The sequence below is a fragment of the Dermacentor andersoni genome, chromosome 10, assembly GCF_023375885.2.
Source record: "Dermacentor andersoni chromosome 10, qqDerAnde1_hic_scaffold, whole genome shotgun sequence".
Lineage (NCBI taxonomy): Eukaryota > Metazoa > Arthropoda > Arachnida > Ixodida > Ixodidae > Dermacentor > Dermacentor andersoni.
This window is the reverse complement of record NC_092823.1, coordinates 110,349,883-110,366,549: the sequence shown is the minus strand read 5'-3', so window position 1 is coordinate 110,366,549 and position 16,667 is coordinate 110,349,883. Positions and strand designations below refer to the sequence as shown.

The 16,667-nt window shown below is 47.3% G+C and overlaps 1 protein-coding gene across 2 annotated transcripts in view; it reads left to right on the top strand.

Annotated features, from left to right (window-relative positions):
- Positions 1-16,667, top strand: part of LOC126544655 (ubiquitin carboxyl-terminal hydrolase 47-like) — an 86,733-nt gene that overhangs the window by 46,066 nt on the left and 24,000 nt on the right. Inside the window, exons 18-23 of one of the 2 annotated variants that reach the window (XM_055077793.1) lie at positions 914-1,033; positions 3,198-3,324; positions 4,609-4,689; positions 5,590-5,850; positions 11,870-12,012; positions 13,067-13,157. In XM_055077793.1, the coding sequence (XP_054933768.1) occupies positions 914-1,033; positions 3,198-3,324; positions 4,609-4,689; positions 5,590-5,850; positions 11,870-12,012; positions 13,067-13,157 (823 nt within the window). Of the gene's footprint in view, positions 1-913; positions 1,034-3,197; positions 3,325-4,608; positions 4,690-5,589; positions 5,851-11,869; positions 12,013-13,063; positions 13,158-16,667 lie in introns of both variants that reach the window. The other variant, XM_050192101.2, reaches the window with a different exon arrangement.

Here is a 16,667-nt window from a genome sequence, read left to right as displayed (position 1 = left end):
GTGTGCGTGTGACACCATGCTTGTTAATTTAGTTAGGGTGCCTATGTTTACAAGTTTATGCGGCCGATAAAACTACTATCCTTACTTCGTGTAACTAGCGGTCCACTAATTTGCTATCACAATCGATGCTTCGTCTTTTGGGCAGAACTGCAACATTTTTTGCAGAGCACAGCCTAAGTGTGTGTGTGATATGTGCACTCTAAAATGACCCACGAAATAGATCCGTAGCCTCGGCCATTGTGAAATTTCGAGTAAACTTGATTTTAATGGAGCACCGCTTTGAGCAATAGTCTCTGAATTAATTTTATGCTCTGATGTAAAAAAACAATGAAATTGATTATATCCTCGCAATTCGTTTTTATGAGCTGCCCGATTATTCTGACATATTTGCGGTATTTTCGGTATTCAAAATATAGACCGGCGACTGTAAATCTGTTCATGGTCAGCCAACAATGGTTGTGTTTTTTTATTTGGCATGGAAGTCCGAGTGCAGTTTGAGGCTTTAGTGAGTGGCTACAAGCCTGCCTTACACGAGGCAGGCTTGCAAGAAATTTTAAAAAATGTGGGTTTTACACGAGTAAATACGGTACTAAATTGCAAGCATTGGTGACCCTGGCTGGTTGCTTTTCCACCAGGCACTCTATTACACATCGGTGCAGCAGAGTGCAGGTTTAACGTGCTAATACAGGCTTTTGAGGTAGAGCGGGGAAAAAGACAGGCGTAAATTTATAACATGGACAGACAAAGCAGCCGCGCTCTTGTGATAAATGCGAAGAAAATGAATTGAATACAGTGCTTCGTGCGTCCGTTTTCTTAGTTTATTGCCAGTCTTCTTCCGCGCTGTACTTTGAAGGCACGGCAGTGTTCGAGATTAGTGTGTGACCGCACTCGACCGAGCCATTCTTGCGTGCAGCAACTTGGCCTGCCCTCAAGCAACATGCGGATGGTGCTGGAGAACTACCACAACAGCCTTGAGCTGCTCACTGCATCTGGACGTATGCTGAAGTCGGAGGGCTTTGGCAAGAGTAATACGGTAAGTTGCTTTAGTTGCGTTAGCAATGACCCCCTTCAGTCGTAGGCTTTTGGGCTAGTTCTAGTTCGATGCAGTGCATTGTCGTTGTTTCCTGTCTGCGTCTTTCATGCGCCGAGGTCACAGGTACTGTGCCCCTTTAGTCAGGGTGTCATCATGTGTTTGGACGACGCGAATTCGTTTTGCCAGTTCTGGCAAGCAGCGGCAAGGCAGGTAACCACGGAAACTGAGCCGCAAGTGAGATGAACCCTCTGCTTATGCCCAGTATTAATCCAGCTCACTTCAGACTGCAGAGTACTGGCTGCACATGAGTTCTTTATTATTGGCACTTATCATGTTTAACAGAACGTTCAACGTGCTGCGTTCCATCACCAATGGTAAAGTAGTAGTATTTCACTCTCTTTTATGCCTGCAGCTAATAAAATTTTACATGTGCTCTGGGCTGGTAATTCCTGTTTTTATGAAAAATATTTGGCATTATTGATGTTACACTAAGTTGAAATTTAATTACTGTTTAATTGCAAGCATTCGCTAGAAAATGTGAAAAGGATTTTTGTACTGTCTTCGCTTTCCTTCAAGACAGTCTGCGGCACCTGGGAATAACCTCACAACATGCTTAATAACAGTGCTTCGTAATTCGTGATGAAATGAATTATAAGGACACTCCAGCTGTCATGCCTGTTTGTATGCATGTGTGGGCTGTTGCAACAACCTGCAGCCCACTTTGGCAAGCCAAAGGAAAAAAAACTGCAGTGATTCCATTGTGCAGTGAGACCCCCCCCCCTGCCTCCCCTCCTCGATGTTTCCCATGTGAAGTCTGTCTCTGGTTACAGTAGTCTTGAACACAGAGTGAAGGAGTACGGTCAAACGATAATTCGGACGTGCTTGATTATTTGCATAGCCCCTCATTACCACCACTAGCCCCAGGAACTTAATGTATAAGGACAGCCGAAATTTCGGATGCCATTACAGCACATTATGTGGCAATTCGGACTGCAACTGCATCATCGTGTGCTAGTATGGCCACCGAGTCCAGCAGAAAGAGCAATATTTTTGTTTCGAGACGTTGCTGGCATGGTCATTGGTCATGCTGGTGCCTATGATAATTCAGGGCATGCATTGACTGCACTTTCATCTATCTGTAGTGACACCATGACACACGTCTTTAATGCCTTTGTTCTTGCCTTTATAACACCGCGTTGGCCGTGAGCTTTTATAAGTGTGTAGTTGCCATCCTTGATCGCAGCAATAGCAACCGCGGTTTCGACCACAGTGGTTGTGGCAAACACTAGTTTGGTTTTGAAAATTCGCTTAATTCGGACACGTTTTTCGGTCCCAGGAAATGTGAATTCACAAGCTTTTACTGTATCTCTGAAAGTGATGATCCGAGAATACAGCACACCCTTCTTGGCCGTTAGCGGAATGATGTCACTTAATGTTGGACGAATCTGGTATTTTGGACTCCCAATTATGCGTGCATTTAGGCAGTCCCCGTCGAGTCCAAATTATCGGTCAGTGACTGTGGTCGATTAGTTGGTTGGTTGTTTCCCTCTAAATGTGGCTCATAGCCACTATGGGGAGTTAGCTGAGTGGGGTAGATTTAAGTGAGTCATCACTGAATAATTTTCTTCCCAAATAAACATCACTTAGGCTCATCTGCAGCAGTTTACTCCAACACCACACAAAACACTGCAAGACTTACTGTGAATAATATTGCACCAGCTGTCACATCACTGCTTCACATTATGGACGAAAGTGCAACTTCTTTAGTGGTGTCACCGCAGACAACGCACACTTTGGATTTATTGCATGAAGGAAGCAAGCGATCCACACAGATCTGGTATAAAGCCAGACCCACCACGAAATCCTACCTTTGCACAATTTTTTGTTGAATATGAACCATTAGTTTCGCTGGAAGATTCATGCATACTCGTCGCTCCTATTTTGACAACACATGGCAAATTTTTAACACGAGGCACACGCCCACAGTCCACGCATGTTATCAATGCTCAGCTCCGCATATATGGCTTTTGCTGTTGCAACACTGAGTTGCTATTTCCTGGCAGTCTTGCTCTGTCCATGTAGACAACTGTTGTTTAGCCGTGGCTGACATGTACCTCTGTGCTTGCCTGTGCCTATTAATTGTCAGCGTCTGGGTGAAACGCAGGTGTACATAGAATTTCTCAACGAGGAGGATGCAAGCCGGCCCTTCCGTGAGTCTCGGTTCTTCGAGATTATCGATCGGCAGGTCAACACCGTCGTCATCAACGTCCAACTGCCACCAGAAGAGAAAGGTCAGTACTAGACTGGTGTTAACATTTGTTTTTTTATGTAAGGCATGCTTAGGATTGTTTAGGAGCAACAGCAGGCAAGGCCAAGGAAGTGGACACAAGCAAGTGTTAACTTCAACAGAGGCTGTATTACAGGATTGCCTCGAATAAAACCGTGGTGGTGCTGCTATAAGCTACAGCGCCATCAAGGAAGACCTCCAATTTAGAGCTGTGAATGGGCCGCAATTCTGAGCCCGCGCCCGGCCCGGGCCCTACACTACCACAGGCGGCCCGGTCCAGCCCGATGCTAAAGCAGCCCGAGTTCGACCGGCCCGACCTGGCTCGGCCTTAGGCCGGCTTAAGGCCCGGCCCGGGCCCGGCCCGACCTGCAATAAGGCGACGCGTCGAGATCGGGGAGCCCGACCGGTCCATCCGAGACATAGAATGCCTGGCCCGGGCCCGGCCCGAGCCCGTGCATAGCTCTACTCCAATTTCTGATTTTGGAACACCTTAGCGTGCCCAGACTGAGCGGTGAGGTCAAAGTACCCTGCTTAGAACACCATCTTGCCACTGGTCAGAAAGGTCGCCATGCTGGGGCCGCTCTGATCCTTCAAGTAAATGTGGCTGCAGTCACCTGCATTGACAAACTGTGCAAAGCCTCTATAAAAGCCTTTAAAGGCTGTCTTGAAGGACTGCCTCATAAAGTCTTTGCTGAAGTTAGGGCTTTTGTGTGTCCACTTGTGTTCATGTCACCGTGCACAATACTAAGTCGGTGCAAGGCCTACCACTCTACTATGGTGCACTATCACTATGGGTTTAAATTCGAACAATTCAAGATTTACATTTAAGATACGATTTAAGCGAAGAGCTTAATATTAGAGCAATTCAAGATGATGCTTCTTCATACTCTCAAACTAAGTGATGCATGCGGCATAGGTTTAAATTTGAACACTTCAAAATTAGATTTAAAAGACGCCAGGGTAAAATAAGTGCTCGTCTTAAACTTAACAATCCGTGAGGCATCAGTGAAATGTAGGCTCGCATTGTTTTGCGAGAAAATTGCTTGCACTCGTTTCAGCGACATAGCACGGCTTCAAACAGGCATAGCGCAGTTGCAAGCGCGCACACTTTTATGGCTATTGTACAGTACAGTCCAATTTGTATGTAGATAGGAGCGTGCTAGCATGGGGGGGGGGGGGGCCTGGCATCATCCCTATGCTTGACTGAACACGAAAAAAATCTTAAACGAGTTAGTGTAATTTAAGTGTAGTGCACAGGTGTGAATCCGTATCTTTCGTCTGTGTGCAGTGTTACTGGAAAAGCAGCACATGTCTTCCAGCAGCGAGTGCGATCAGAGGTACAGCAACGTGGAAGACGAGGGCGGCACAGGTGAGCGAGACTCCCTTTTACATAATACATGTACACTCAGATGTACAGCCACGAGCAAAAGCGTGCAGACCACCGGGTCGGCGAAGAAAACGTCATTTCTTCGTAATTAATGCACATGAACGGAAGCTGATGAGTGCACTAGAAAATCTGTAATGCCAAGTGTGTGCTGCAGTCCTTAATCTTTAATTTCAAGTTGCATTTGCAGACAGAGGCACAAATGAGTTTTATCACGCAGTCCCTGGTCCGTATACTTCTGCTAACGGGTGTACATAATGTGGCCAAAACTAGAAAAACGATACGTGTCTTGAGCCACTCCTGCCCCACTAGCTCAGCATGTGTCATCTCGGGCTACAGTGCACCGATTATGTAGATGTCAACTATACTCGAGTTTGCCAAATTTTTAGTGACTTCAGATCGTACGTTTTCCAGGTTAGTATGTTTTTTGTCGCATTTTTTTTTTTCCAGATCGTATGAGCGAGGTTCTACTGTACTGTACACTTGAAATGCGACAGGGAAATTTTAAGAACCGAACGAGCAAAATTACTTCAGAGTTCAATGTCACCTCGCTAAGCGCCTGACCTCAAACAGTGCTAGGAACTGATCTATGCATAAGGGCCAAAATTATGCCAATGTAACACAAATTTGAAATGGCAGAAACGCAGATACTCATATTAGTTAGCCCTAAATTGACTTGTTTCATTCTCGAAGTATGCACATTTGATAGCAATTAAATTTTTTTTCAATTCAAGCAAAATAACTAAGTTAGTAAGGACTGCAAGCTACTTCTGTCGTGAAATAAGTGAGTTTATTGCCAGTGGAAGGGTAGGGCATTTGCCATTCTCTGTAGCACGGCCTTGCACTTGCAAGATGCTCAGTTCCAGCATGTTGCTGCACGTGCAGGTGCAGCGAAGTCTACGCAGCAGACGCAGACGTCCAACACGGCCCTGTCGGACGGCTATGACAGCGACCTCTGCGATTCGTCCTCCTCGGGCTGCCATGGCGCAGGCGGCGACCACTCCGAGGATTCTAGTCTCACAGACAGCGAGCGGACCCTCGTCGGCGATGACATATCGCCGCGTAACAACTCGCCCGACCTCGCCGCGGACGACAACGGCTGCTGTTCGGGCGACGAACGTCTGCCCAAGTTTGTGCCTTCTGTTGGTGAGTTGTTTAAAAATGTCTTACGTTTCTCGTCGCAAGGTTTAATGTATAGCATTCTTAAGGTATATTACGCATTTTTGTGGGCTATGTACAGTTGCCAACCATTTATTCGACCTCACGGGGACTGCGGAAATGTCTGAAAAAGCAGATTAAGAAAAAAATAAATCCTTTATTTCCACTCACTTATTCGGGCTCTGCAGTAGGCTTGAAGAAATGGTGAATGCGCCGTTGCAAGCTGTTCCGTTTACGTGCAATCAGATAAGCCTGAATCTCAGAGAAGGTCGTACGGTCATTATAGGTGGCTGAAAGCACAATAACTGCTTGTACACGCTCCGCATGCGACGGCAGCGTAGCACATGGTGCGTCATCTTCCGACTCGGAGTCATCGACCGGCAGTGCAGCAGAAACCTGACGAATGAGTTCGCAGTCTTCGAGTTCTGCGCATGTCAGTACAGCAGTGTCAGCACCTGTGAAACTGTCAAATGGGTCGGTGTCCATAAACGCAATGCAACCACTACGCAGGTCTCGGCAGAACATTTTCGGCGTCAGTAGGGAACACATCGGAAGGCATCAAATCCTAGGCCTCCCGGCACCCGCTTGCCGGCATTCCCCAGCGCAGTCTGCGCAGGCACTGTCAGCACCATTAAATGCTTGACGCGGTGTTGTTGTATGCCACGTTGGATCGCTGCAACCTCGACACACCACTCAAAGCAAGCACCACCACGCCGACACCAGTCACGCAAACAAAAAACGCGGCGTACTCGCAGCGTCATGCACAAAGAAAGAAGCAAATCAGCTGCTAAATTGTCTTGACACGGCTTACTAAGCTGAAACCGAAACTGCTGTAGCCGCTCTATCGAACCAGGCAGAAACGATGATGATGAGCGGGGATTTGCAGTAGCGCCACTTCATGGGGCAGCAAGGAGGCTCTGTTCAAAACAAAAATGGCGTTCAGCAAGTCAAACCATGCACCGGTCAGTCGGTGCATGGTGCTCTCGATAGAGTTGGCTTAAGGAGTGTCCGAAAAATCAGACGAGAGGTTGCAAGGTGTCCGAACTTTCGGCAGTTGTTATACATTATGGTCTACGGGGAGAATGGCGGTGCCGTAAAGCAGACCGAATAATCGAGCATGTCCGAATTCTTGAAGTCCGAAAAATCAGTCATCTGAAGTTTCGGACGCTCGAACCCCCCGCCGTCCAATTTTCCGGACTTTTTGAGGGACGGAAGGTCTTTTGGCTCCTCGCGCAGCGCCCTTGAGAAGGAAATCCACTTGCAGCCGAAGCATATCACCACTTTGAACCACAACTGGCCGAATCTAGTCGTCACACACCAGTTTGGTCTGGCCACGCTGGCTATGTTCATCGCCGCATTTCCGCCTCCGGTGGAGTTTCCGGAGCGGCGCCATTTTGTTTGTTTGTTTGCGCAGGCCACATTTTGGCTAGCGTGGTGTGTGGTTGTCTGTTGTGTCAGGTGTGCTCTGCGACGCTAGGCCTAGGTGCTTCGACGCTCGTCAGCGAACTCCACTATTCGCAACTTGAGGATTTCGCTTGCTTTCGAAGGCGCCCACTCCGTCTTCGTCGTCCTCGCCGATGGCATCGAAGCGCGGAAAGCAGTACCGTCGGACGACGTGATCAACGACCTCCGCTCTGCTGGGGTTTCCATACCCACGAAAATAACTTTTGAACAGTTTGTTGACGCTGACAACGAGCTCGACTTCCGCGCTGAACTGACTGATGAGGAAATAGTCCGTCGGGTTGTGGGGGATTCAGAAGACTCCGATGTTGAAAATGAGGAGCCAATGCCTGCGCCACCTACAAGTGCCGAATTGACGCGAGCACTGTTGACTCTTTCATCGGTGTACAGTGCTGACATGACCCTTGCTCAGATCGAGGCGAATTGATCGCATGCAACCAGAACGCCGTCAAAACAACAATCAACAAGTTCTTCAAGCCACTGCAGCAATAACACTGGCTGCCCGACGATGCACATGTACATAATAAACCGGCAGTCGGCTGCATACAGAGTTTTGGAACGCCTCTTTTTATAGCCACTTCACTGATGCTGTGGCAGGGTTTCGGAAGCCTGTTACTTTGCCCTTTACCTCTAGATCTGAGAAAAAAATAAAAAGGGTGTGTTTTTTTGCATGCATTCATTTTTTCGGACTGGCTGAATTTTCGGACGTTTTTACGTTCCCTAGAGGGTCCGAAAAATCGGTCGTTGACTGTATTCAGATATCTATGTATGTTTATATGCATACATCTGTTATGTTTGTACATAACAGTTTTCCCGCCTGCCTGGGTCACTGGGTAGCCAGTGGTTGAATGGGGAGCATATCGGGCAGCTATACTGAGGAAACGGGATTCTAAAGCAACCTTTGGAACTTCGGTTCACTGATTAGTTTGCACATAGGTGCCACTCTTCAACGAACCTCATCCACGCCAACATAGGTCACTGTAGATGCGGGACTCTGTGGGTCGCTATTCAAAGAAACTCTTTGACACTGACTTGGAATACAGTGAAATCTTGTTAATATGTACCCGCTTAATAAGTAATTCTGGTTCAAACATAGTCACAATGAGTCCCCCGCCCTGTTGCCATGGAACCTAAGGTATTGGTTGACCACCAAGATTTAGTCACTTACGCCGTGCCAAACACTTCGTGTGTACTATTTACTTCATTCTTCGGCACGTACAAGCGTGGGATTGCCAAAAGGTTGTTTGCGCAGACCATAGTGAAATTGCGGTGCATAGACCTTTCCCGGACTGCAGTCACCACCCGTAGTGACATCAAAACATGGTAGCAGTCATGTGTTTCCTGCTCCCATAGCTTCTAGCGCTTCAACTTCGTCGTTATGGTGATGATGACCCTGACTCATTTATTGTCATACTCTCAAGGCCCGGGGGCATTACAGAGAGGAGTGGTTATTATTACAAATAAATTCGTTAACAATATTCTTGAAGTTTGTGGCGTCAGAAATGGCAGTGATGGAGGCAGGGAGGCGGTTCCACTCATTCGTCGTTCTTGGTAGAAAGGAATCAAAATAAACGTTGGTGCGACAAGTTGAAACTTCAACCTTAAAACAATGATCCGTGCGTGACAATATGTATGATGGCGGGGAGATTAGTTCATCCTTAAGTGTTTTGTTAGAGTAATAAATCTTGTGAAAAAGGCATAGGCAAAAGTATTTACGACGTAACTCTAAGTTAGGCAAGTCAAGGGTTAGTTTTATTGATGAGACACTTGCATGACGAGAATAATTCGAAACTCTTTGATGATGACCCTTCCATATCCGACACAGCTAGTGTGTCGACCGTCATGTGGGCATTCGCAGAGAAATGGGGCATAATGGAGAAACTGGCTCGCAGCCTCGCAGAGTTTGAGGATGCCGTAGTCCCTGCAAGTCTGCCACAGCGGCAAGTGAAAATCCGACTTTTTACTGCCTGCTCACAAGAAGTTGTCTGCGTGTGTATTCGAGTGAGAATTAACGGGGTTTCTTTTGCCAGTAAGTCTATAGCCGCTTATCTGCCATTGTTGGTTTATTAGTACATTGTTTAATGCGTACCTGATTCAGGTTTCCTGCCAACTACGTATTAACCAAGTTTTACCGTACCAGATGCCTTCCACTCAGTCTGTGCTGGTCACCAATGAACCTCTTTGATGGCCAACTCAGGTCTCTGGGTATGTGCCAGTAGGTGTCTGCCGCACTTCAATGAATGTCTTTGATGACAGCTTGGTTACTCGGTGTGTGCCAATGGGGACGTGCCGTTCCACAATAACGAAAAAGGTCTGCTAAATTTCTCCGACGCTGGGCGGAATCGTACCCAAGTCGCAAGGGTTCCTCAAGGACAGCAACCCGGCACATTAGCAGGCTGTGCCATAAATGCAGCGTACACGTGCCCCTTTTCAATGAATGCCTTTCACGCCCACGCTTTGGCGAGCCATGCCATGAATGCACTGGGTATGCACCGCCCTTCAATGAACCTCTCGCCAACTTGGGACACTCAGTATGTGCCACTGAGTGGGTGGCACGTGGTGGCAAGGGTGGCACTGGTGGCGCACCAGCGCGCCACGTTTCTAGTCTGAGGCCATGCGCTGTCTTCTCAGTAGTGCCGTTAGACGGTGCAGCGTATCTTGAAAGAAGTGCGAGAGAGGACCCCGGTTGTCACATGACGCATTTCTGAGAGTTCGCATGCACCGAAGGGCCGTGAGTTTCTAAGGCTACGCACAGACTTTGCAAACCGCAGCGCTAGATAGCGGCGGGTATTCTTAAAAGGAAGTGCGAAAGAGAAGTCCCGCTGCAGTACACTCCTCATACATAACTTGTTTCGACGATGGCAATAAGTTTTGTCGCGATATTGATTCATTGCTGACTCATTACCGTCGACAGTCAACGTGAGATGGGTCCTTTAGCAATTCTTTTATTCTTTACTTTCTTTACAAAACCACTTGAGTTTTGTTCCAAGAAATGTTGAGCTTCATATAGACTTTGTGGCCTTGCCTGCCTGCAATTCAAAAACATTTTTTTTTTAATATTGACAGTGAAGGACTACAGAAAATAACAAATTGACTTCTGTAATTGCAACAGGCAGGTGCCACATTCGCTTCTGCCGCATTCAACCAGCAAAAGCATAGCCTTTATGATCCGCATTTTAAATCCGTGGTGCCACCCTATTGGTGGATCCACACGACGGACGGCTCTGCAAAAATCTGTTCCGCGGACACTTATTCCACAGCCCGTCTGGCTGCAAAGCACATTCAGACGACAGACGGAGTAAGCAGACGACCTCGGCGGAAAAATAAAGATGACAGCGCCGCCCGAATCGACTGCCGTCTGCCTCGAACCTGTCAAGTCGTCGTCGTCCACTGTGTGGCCCGTAACTTTCATACGGAGGCTTGTAGTACTTGGTTTAAATTTGTGTCCAGAAGCTTCAACAGCAAAGTATTTGTGATGAGTGGGCACCGTTTCCGAAAGCCATACCCAGATTCTTGGCATGTAGGCTTAGAGTGGCTGTATTGGCTGAACATAGCCTCGAAGATGTTGCGGAGCCTGGGCAGATCTCAATGGCCTTAAGTTACAAATGTTTGCTTGTTTCTACTCGTTCTAGATGGCACCATCGGTGTAATAAAGACTTTGTCGTACGTGTTTTTTACTCTGAATAAAGATGGAGATCGAAAGGAAATGACGGTTGGCCGCAGTGGCTGTTGTTTTGTCCAAATTGGATGATGAGTACTTGTTTCATCGAAAGAGGTCTTGTTGGCAAAAGGACTATATTGCCAACAAGCATCTCGGTATGCAAAACCACTTGTATCGAGAGCTGTTGGTCAGTGACATTGAGGCATACCGGAGGTTGCTTTGAGTGACAAGAGAGCAGCTTGTTCAGTTGCTGCCAAATCGTTTCTCTCGCTCTCGTGTCCACGTAATCGGTGAGAGTCATGTCCTACAACGCGGGGAGCTGCTCCATGAGATGCAAGAAGAAAGTTGCCTCATCGCTCAAGTTCATTGCAGTCGCTCTTGCGCGAGTTGCACGCGCAAACAGGCACGAATGCTGTCAACAGCGATGAAGCTGTTTCAGAAAGATCCCAAAGCCACGCTTGTTGTCAGACTGTAGAGCATGCTAGGCTAAATCCACAGCATTCGACCCCCAGAATCCGGATGCGAAAATAGCTCGACATTTTCCGTCCGTGGGGGTCGCAGACAATGCCCGGACAGCATGAATCCGTAACGCGTAGTCACATGATGCGCCGTCCGCCGCAGAAAAGACGGATTTAGTCGGTTGTGTGCATCCACCACATGGGAAGTCGATTTCGACACAACCTATAACAACAGCTGTTCATAATAAATCAGTTAACAAAAGATTGGGGAAATTTGGGTAGTTTTATGAAAAACAAGAAAATGGCACGGAAAAGGTTAAGCATCTTGACGCAGATTTTCATCCTTAGCATCTGGATGTGCCGTCGTCTGCATGAATCATACTTCTGCCTTCACATTCTAACTGGCTGGTCTTCTGCAACTTTGTAGAGATGACGGACCAGATCAAGCGGAGCATGCTTGAACCTAGTGGGAGCACATCTGCCACTGCGCCCACCGCTGCTGCGGCACCTATTGGCGATGGTGCTGGTGTCTCGGAAGAGGCCAACGCCTTTGCCTGTGGTGACACTGCGGTGAGTGGCTCTTTTTTACTTTGTAGTCAACTGAATAATGCAGCAGCAAAGGCACCTCAAAGTGGATGTTCGTGCAGATTCCATCTTTGTGCATTCTATCCCTCTTTCCATCTCCTCTAGCCCAAGATCTCTCAGATTTTGCCTCTGTCAATTTTTAATAGCCCTTTGTGGTGCAGTAATTTCTTCAGGAATCGATGTTTTGCTGGAAATATCATAAAGAAAAACTAAACTATTTTCAGAAATCTCAGTATCAACCTATTTGTAGTTACATAATCTGTCAACTTTGTGCTGCAGCTACGTATGGCTCTCCCTAAAATTACACCAGTGTATCCGCCGCATCATTGCTAAGGTTAGGCCTCTGTGTTTTATTTTTTTGCAACCTGCTGTCTCATGTATATCGCATGCCTTAGAGGACAAAAATATGCCCTTCAAGTAAACATTGGCCATATTGCTCGCCATTACGATTGTGAATTAAGGTGCAAGCAGCGTGTGGTTCTTCCGAAGCAGTTCATAAAAAGAAACCTTCAATTCATTGCCAGAAACCCCAGCGGGAACTTTTCTTTATTTTTCCCCAACTTTTGTCGCTGAGATGCACATACAAGATCTCCACTGCGTTTAAAAAGTTCTGACCGTAAAAGCTTAATAGCTACAATCATGCCCTCAGACGAGGTTAATAGACGTTTGTTTGTGCATGTGAAACAACCGCTGTGGTGGCATAGTGGCTTTGGTGTGGCACTGCTAAGCCCAAGGTCACAGGGTCAATCACAGCCACAGCTGCATTTTGATGGGGGCAAAATGCAAAAACGCCCATGTCCCATGCATTGAGGGCACGTTAAAGTCCCAGGTGGTCAGAATTAATTACGATGTGCCTCATAATCATATCGTGGTTTCGGCACATAAAACCCCAGAATTAAAGAATCTAATGCATGTCATAGGCAGTGTCACCCATCATTGAAGGCGGCTGTTTAAGCCATCAGTTGTTACATGTTGTATTCACAGCAGATGTTTTCGGTGGTGTGGTAACACTGCACACTTATTCCTTTTGTCACAGCAGCAGTCCCAAGTTGAGGCAGCGGCTGCGAAAGAGGAACCGCGACGCTACTTCCGTGCATGGCCGTACACGGACAGGGAAGATAATGGCCGCGGTAAGTTGCCAACACACATAGTCGGGCTCGTGCAGTAGGGTAGACAGGGACACCAGCTCGCTTACCTTAAATCTGCTGCACGAGTCCCACAGGGAGGAGTGTTGCATGGAGATCCACCATCTTTGCACGCAGAACGAACCAACATTTGCTTGCAACCCGCACATTACATTTGCCAGAGCAAGCTTCCCGCGGCGTAAGGAATCATGGTTGACCCGTCATTTTTGCTCTAGATTACCGTATTTACTCGCACAATGATCGCATTCGCATAATGATCGCACCCCTGAATTTTGCCATCGAAATTCAATTTTTTTTTCCTTTCCGTGTAATGATCGCAACCCGAACTTGTCGCAGCGATATGTCGTGTGCCAAGTCTAGCTAATGATGATCGTGCTTACCATCTGTCGAATGCTACGCGAACGACTCTTGAAGACGTACCAAGCTTTCTGCACGCACCAAACATTCTTTAAAGGGATAGTGAATAAAAAATTTGTTGCCGAGATTTCTGTCTCCAGTGATAGCTGTCGCACCGAGAGCGACCAAAACAACACTCTTTCTGAAGAGAAATGAGCGAAAAGTAATTATTTTAGTGAATATTTCTCAAATCGCAGCACCTACCGGCCTCCTCCGAAAGCTCTGGCAAAACCGGACATCACGTCACGCTTACCCACCTCGAGGGCCGTTGCGATAGATCGTCCACACTGAGCGCACGAAGGGGCGAGTTGACGTTTGCAGCAACACGCTTTCTTTGTTCGACCGTTCTATTCGTACCGCTTCCTCGTGTGAGCTGTTCGAAAACCTCGTCTTTCATCTCGTGGATTTGTGGTTTGATGTGTGGAGCAGCCGTGTCAACGCAACAAAATGCCGAGGGTCTGCTGTGCGCATGTGAAAACGGCAGGCAGCGGTAGTCTTTTTCTCGCGTACTTGTTCACGCTGTAGTTTTGCGCACAGGTGCCGTTTGACCGTAATTTGTCGTTTGCACGACGTTCTGAGCCAGATGTTTGGCCAATTCTGCCAGAATGAATCGAAATCCGCATCGTCTGAAGCGACGGCTGACAAAAAAAAAAAAGAAAAAAAATTCGCCGACATGAGACTGGTAGCGCAATCTCGTGTACACCAAGCGAAAGAGTGCTCGGCTACGATGAAACAACGGGACGCTGAAACCGCTGCGCATGTACTTGTTCACTCTGTGAATAACAAGACGCTCCCTGCTTACAGAGGCGCATTTCAGTCACTGCACGTGCCTGGCTTCAATCTTCACCTGTTGCTTAATCGCATCTATTCTCAAAACAGCTACTTGCGCGCATCAAGCACCTGCCGCGCGAGAGTCGGCAGCCGACTGTTATGCTCACGCTGCCGGCCACACCTGCTCCGATGGCGTAGGTACAGGGAGGTCTACACGCGTCAATATCTTCAACGATTTCTACGTTTTTTTTTTTTTTGTACAGCGTGTACTCACGGCACCTGTATTCTGCATTAGTGGCTTTCATGTTTTACGTGCTAGCAGCTACCCATCCAAGCGGGCGGAGCAAGCCGCCTTGCGCCGAACGCAGAGGAAATTCCTTACGTCGCCTGACATTGCATAGCCTGAGGCATAAGCGTCCTCGCTCTGTTGAAGCCAAACATGGCAAAGCGTTTGCGTGAGCGAATCACGCTGGGCGCACCGCCACGGATGCAACACTGTCAATGAGGCGTGCGCCTCTCGTCTCGCTAACTCATTCGTGACAGGTACGAGCTTGCGATCCGAGCCGCAGGAACCGCGTTTATATCTGGTTTCCACCTATGATGCCGCCCCTGATCTCTCGAGGCGAACGAGTGTACATGGAATGCACAGTGTAAACACCACTTTGCTGGTCCAGACTCTCTCGGCACCGCGGAGGGGGACTGCTGCAGTGGGTCGTCGTCAATTTCGCTTGACGACGCGGACGGATCGTAGGCATACGCCTTTATCGTTCGTGGTCGTTCAGTAGGCCGCTCATCCAAGTCGGAGTCATAAGTTCCGCTCATGCTATCGCTCTCACTAGAACTTTGCATTTTGCACTGCGCAGCGCGAGGAAAACAAAACTGCGCAGCCGGCCAGCTCGCTCCGCGGCTGCTGAGGGTAGGTGTGACGTCAGATCCGCCGGCTTGTTGTCGGGAGCGCTTTGCGAGGGACGCGGTGGCCTCTCATAGAGAGTCAAAAGTAAAGCCATCCGCTCAAAAGTAACCCGAATAATGACTATATACTATATAGCAATCGTGTCTTAGGAAAGAAATTGTGGGGCTTTCTCTATATTCTTCTATTTTTATTCTGTCAAAAGTAACCCGAATAATGACTATATACTATAGCAATCGTGTCTTAGGAAAGAAATTGTGGGGCTTTCTCTATATTCTTCGATTTTTATTCTGTATCCCTTTAAGCAGATGCTCCATTTCATTCCTTTCATCACTTTCTGCACTTCCATGAAAAAAAAGAAAACTACTACCAAACTTACCTTGGCTTTATTATTTGTAGGCTTCATAATGGTTTTGTTCAAGAACAACAGAAAATGCGCTTTTCGATTCTTTTCGTCTGCACTCTAGGGCACGCAACAAATCGCGAGCGACAACGATAGTGGCCACGTTTACACTGATAGGTTAGCAGTGTACCCTATTCATACGCTGACGCTTGTAACACAGCTAAGATATTCGCCCACCCTTGGCGGAAACGTGCCGTATTAGGCTAGTAGTGAAGACGAATGCCGCAGTTTCTGCAGCACGCCCGCCTCTGTTTCTGTCCCCTCAAAGTGGACGTGGCTACGTTATTGTCGCAAGCTTGCTGATATTTACGATATTATTTATTACTGATACAGAAGAAACTTTCAATACACATAATGCACTCATGAAAAGAAAAAAAAATTGCATTTGGCGCAGCCGCCAGCCGCCATTTTTGTTTTGGTGTCCTGCACTGTTCAACGGCAGCCGCCTGTTTGTTGACCTGTTGTCATCCCGCAGCAAAAGCGGGATGAAAAAAAAAATGTTTTTTTCTTTTTCTTTCACGGCAAATTTAGCCCACGTAATGATCGCACCCCTGAATTTTTCCATTTTTTTACAGAAAAGTGCGATCATTATGCAAGTAAATACGGTATTCTCAGCATGTCAATGAAGCTATAGCAAAAAGATTTATGATGATTAACACACATGAAGCCAAGTTATCGGTCAAGGAAACTTCGAAATATGAGCAAAATAAGAGTTACCCTCGACTTTATTTCACACTCCCATGACATAGAACTGTAGTGGCCAATAGCAGCAGGCGTAGACGTTAGGTAGTATAAGTTGGCATGCCATGGTTGTCAAGCCTGCTTACCTTTTTGATGGCGTCATTCGTATCATTACAGCAGCTTCTGCAAGATGGAATTTGGCATGCCGTGTGCTCAGCATGTTGATGGCATTGTTTCCATGGTTGCAAGACTCTCCGTGTGGCTGCCATGAATAATTCAAATAGCTCTAAAATGCAATGTCAGTTTTCTTCACAGTACAGTACCTGTATCACAC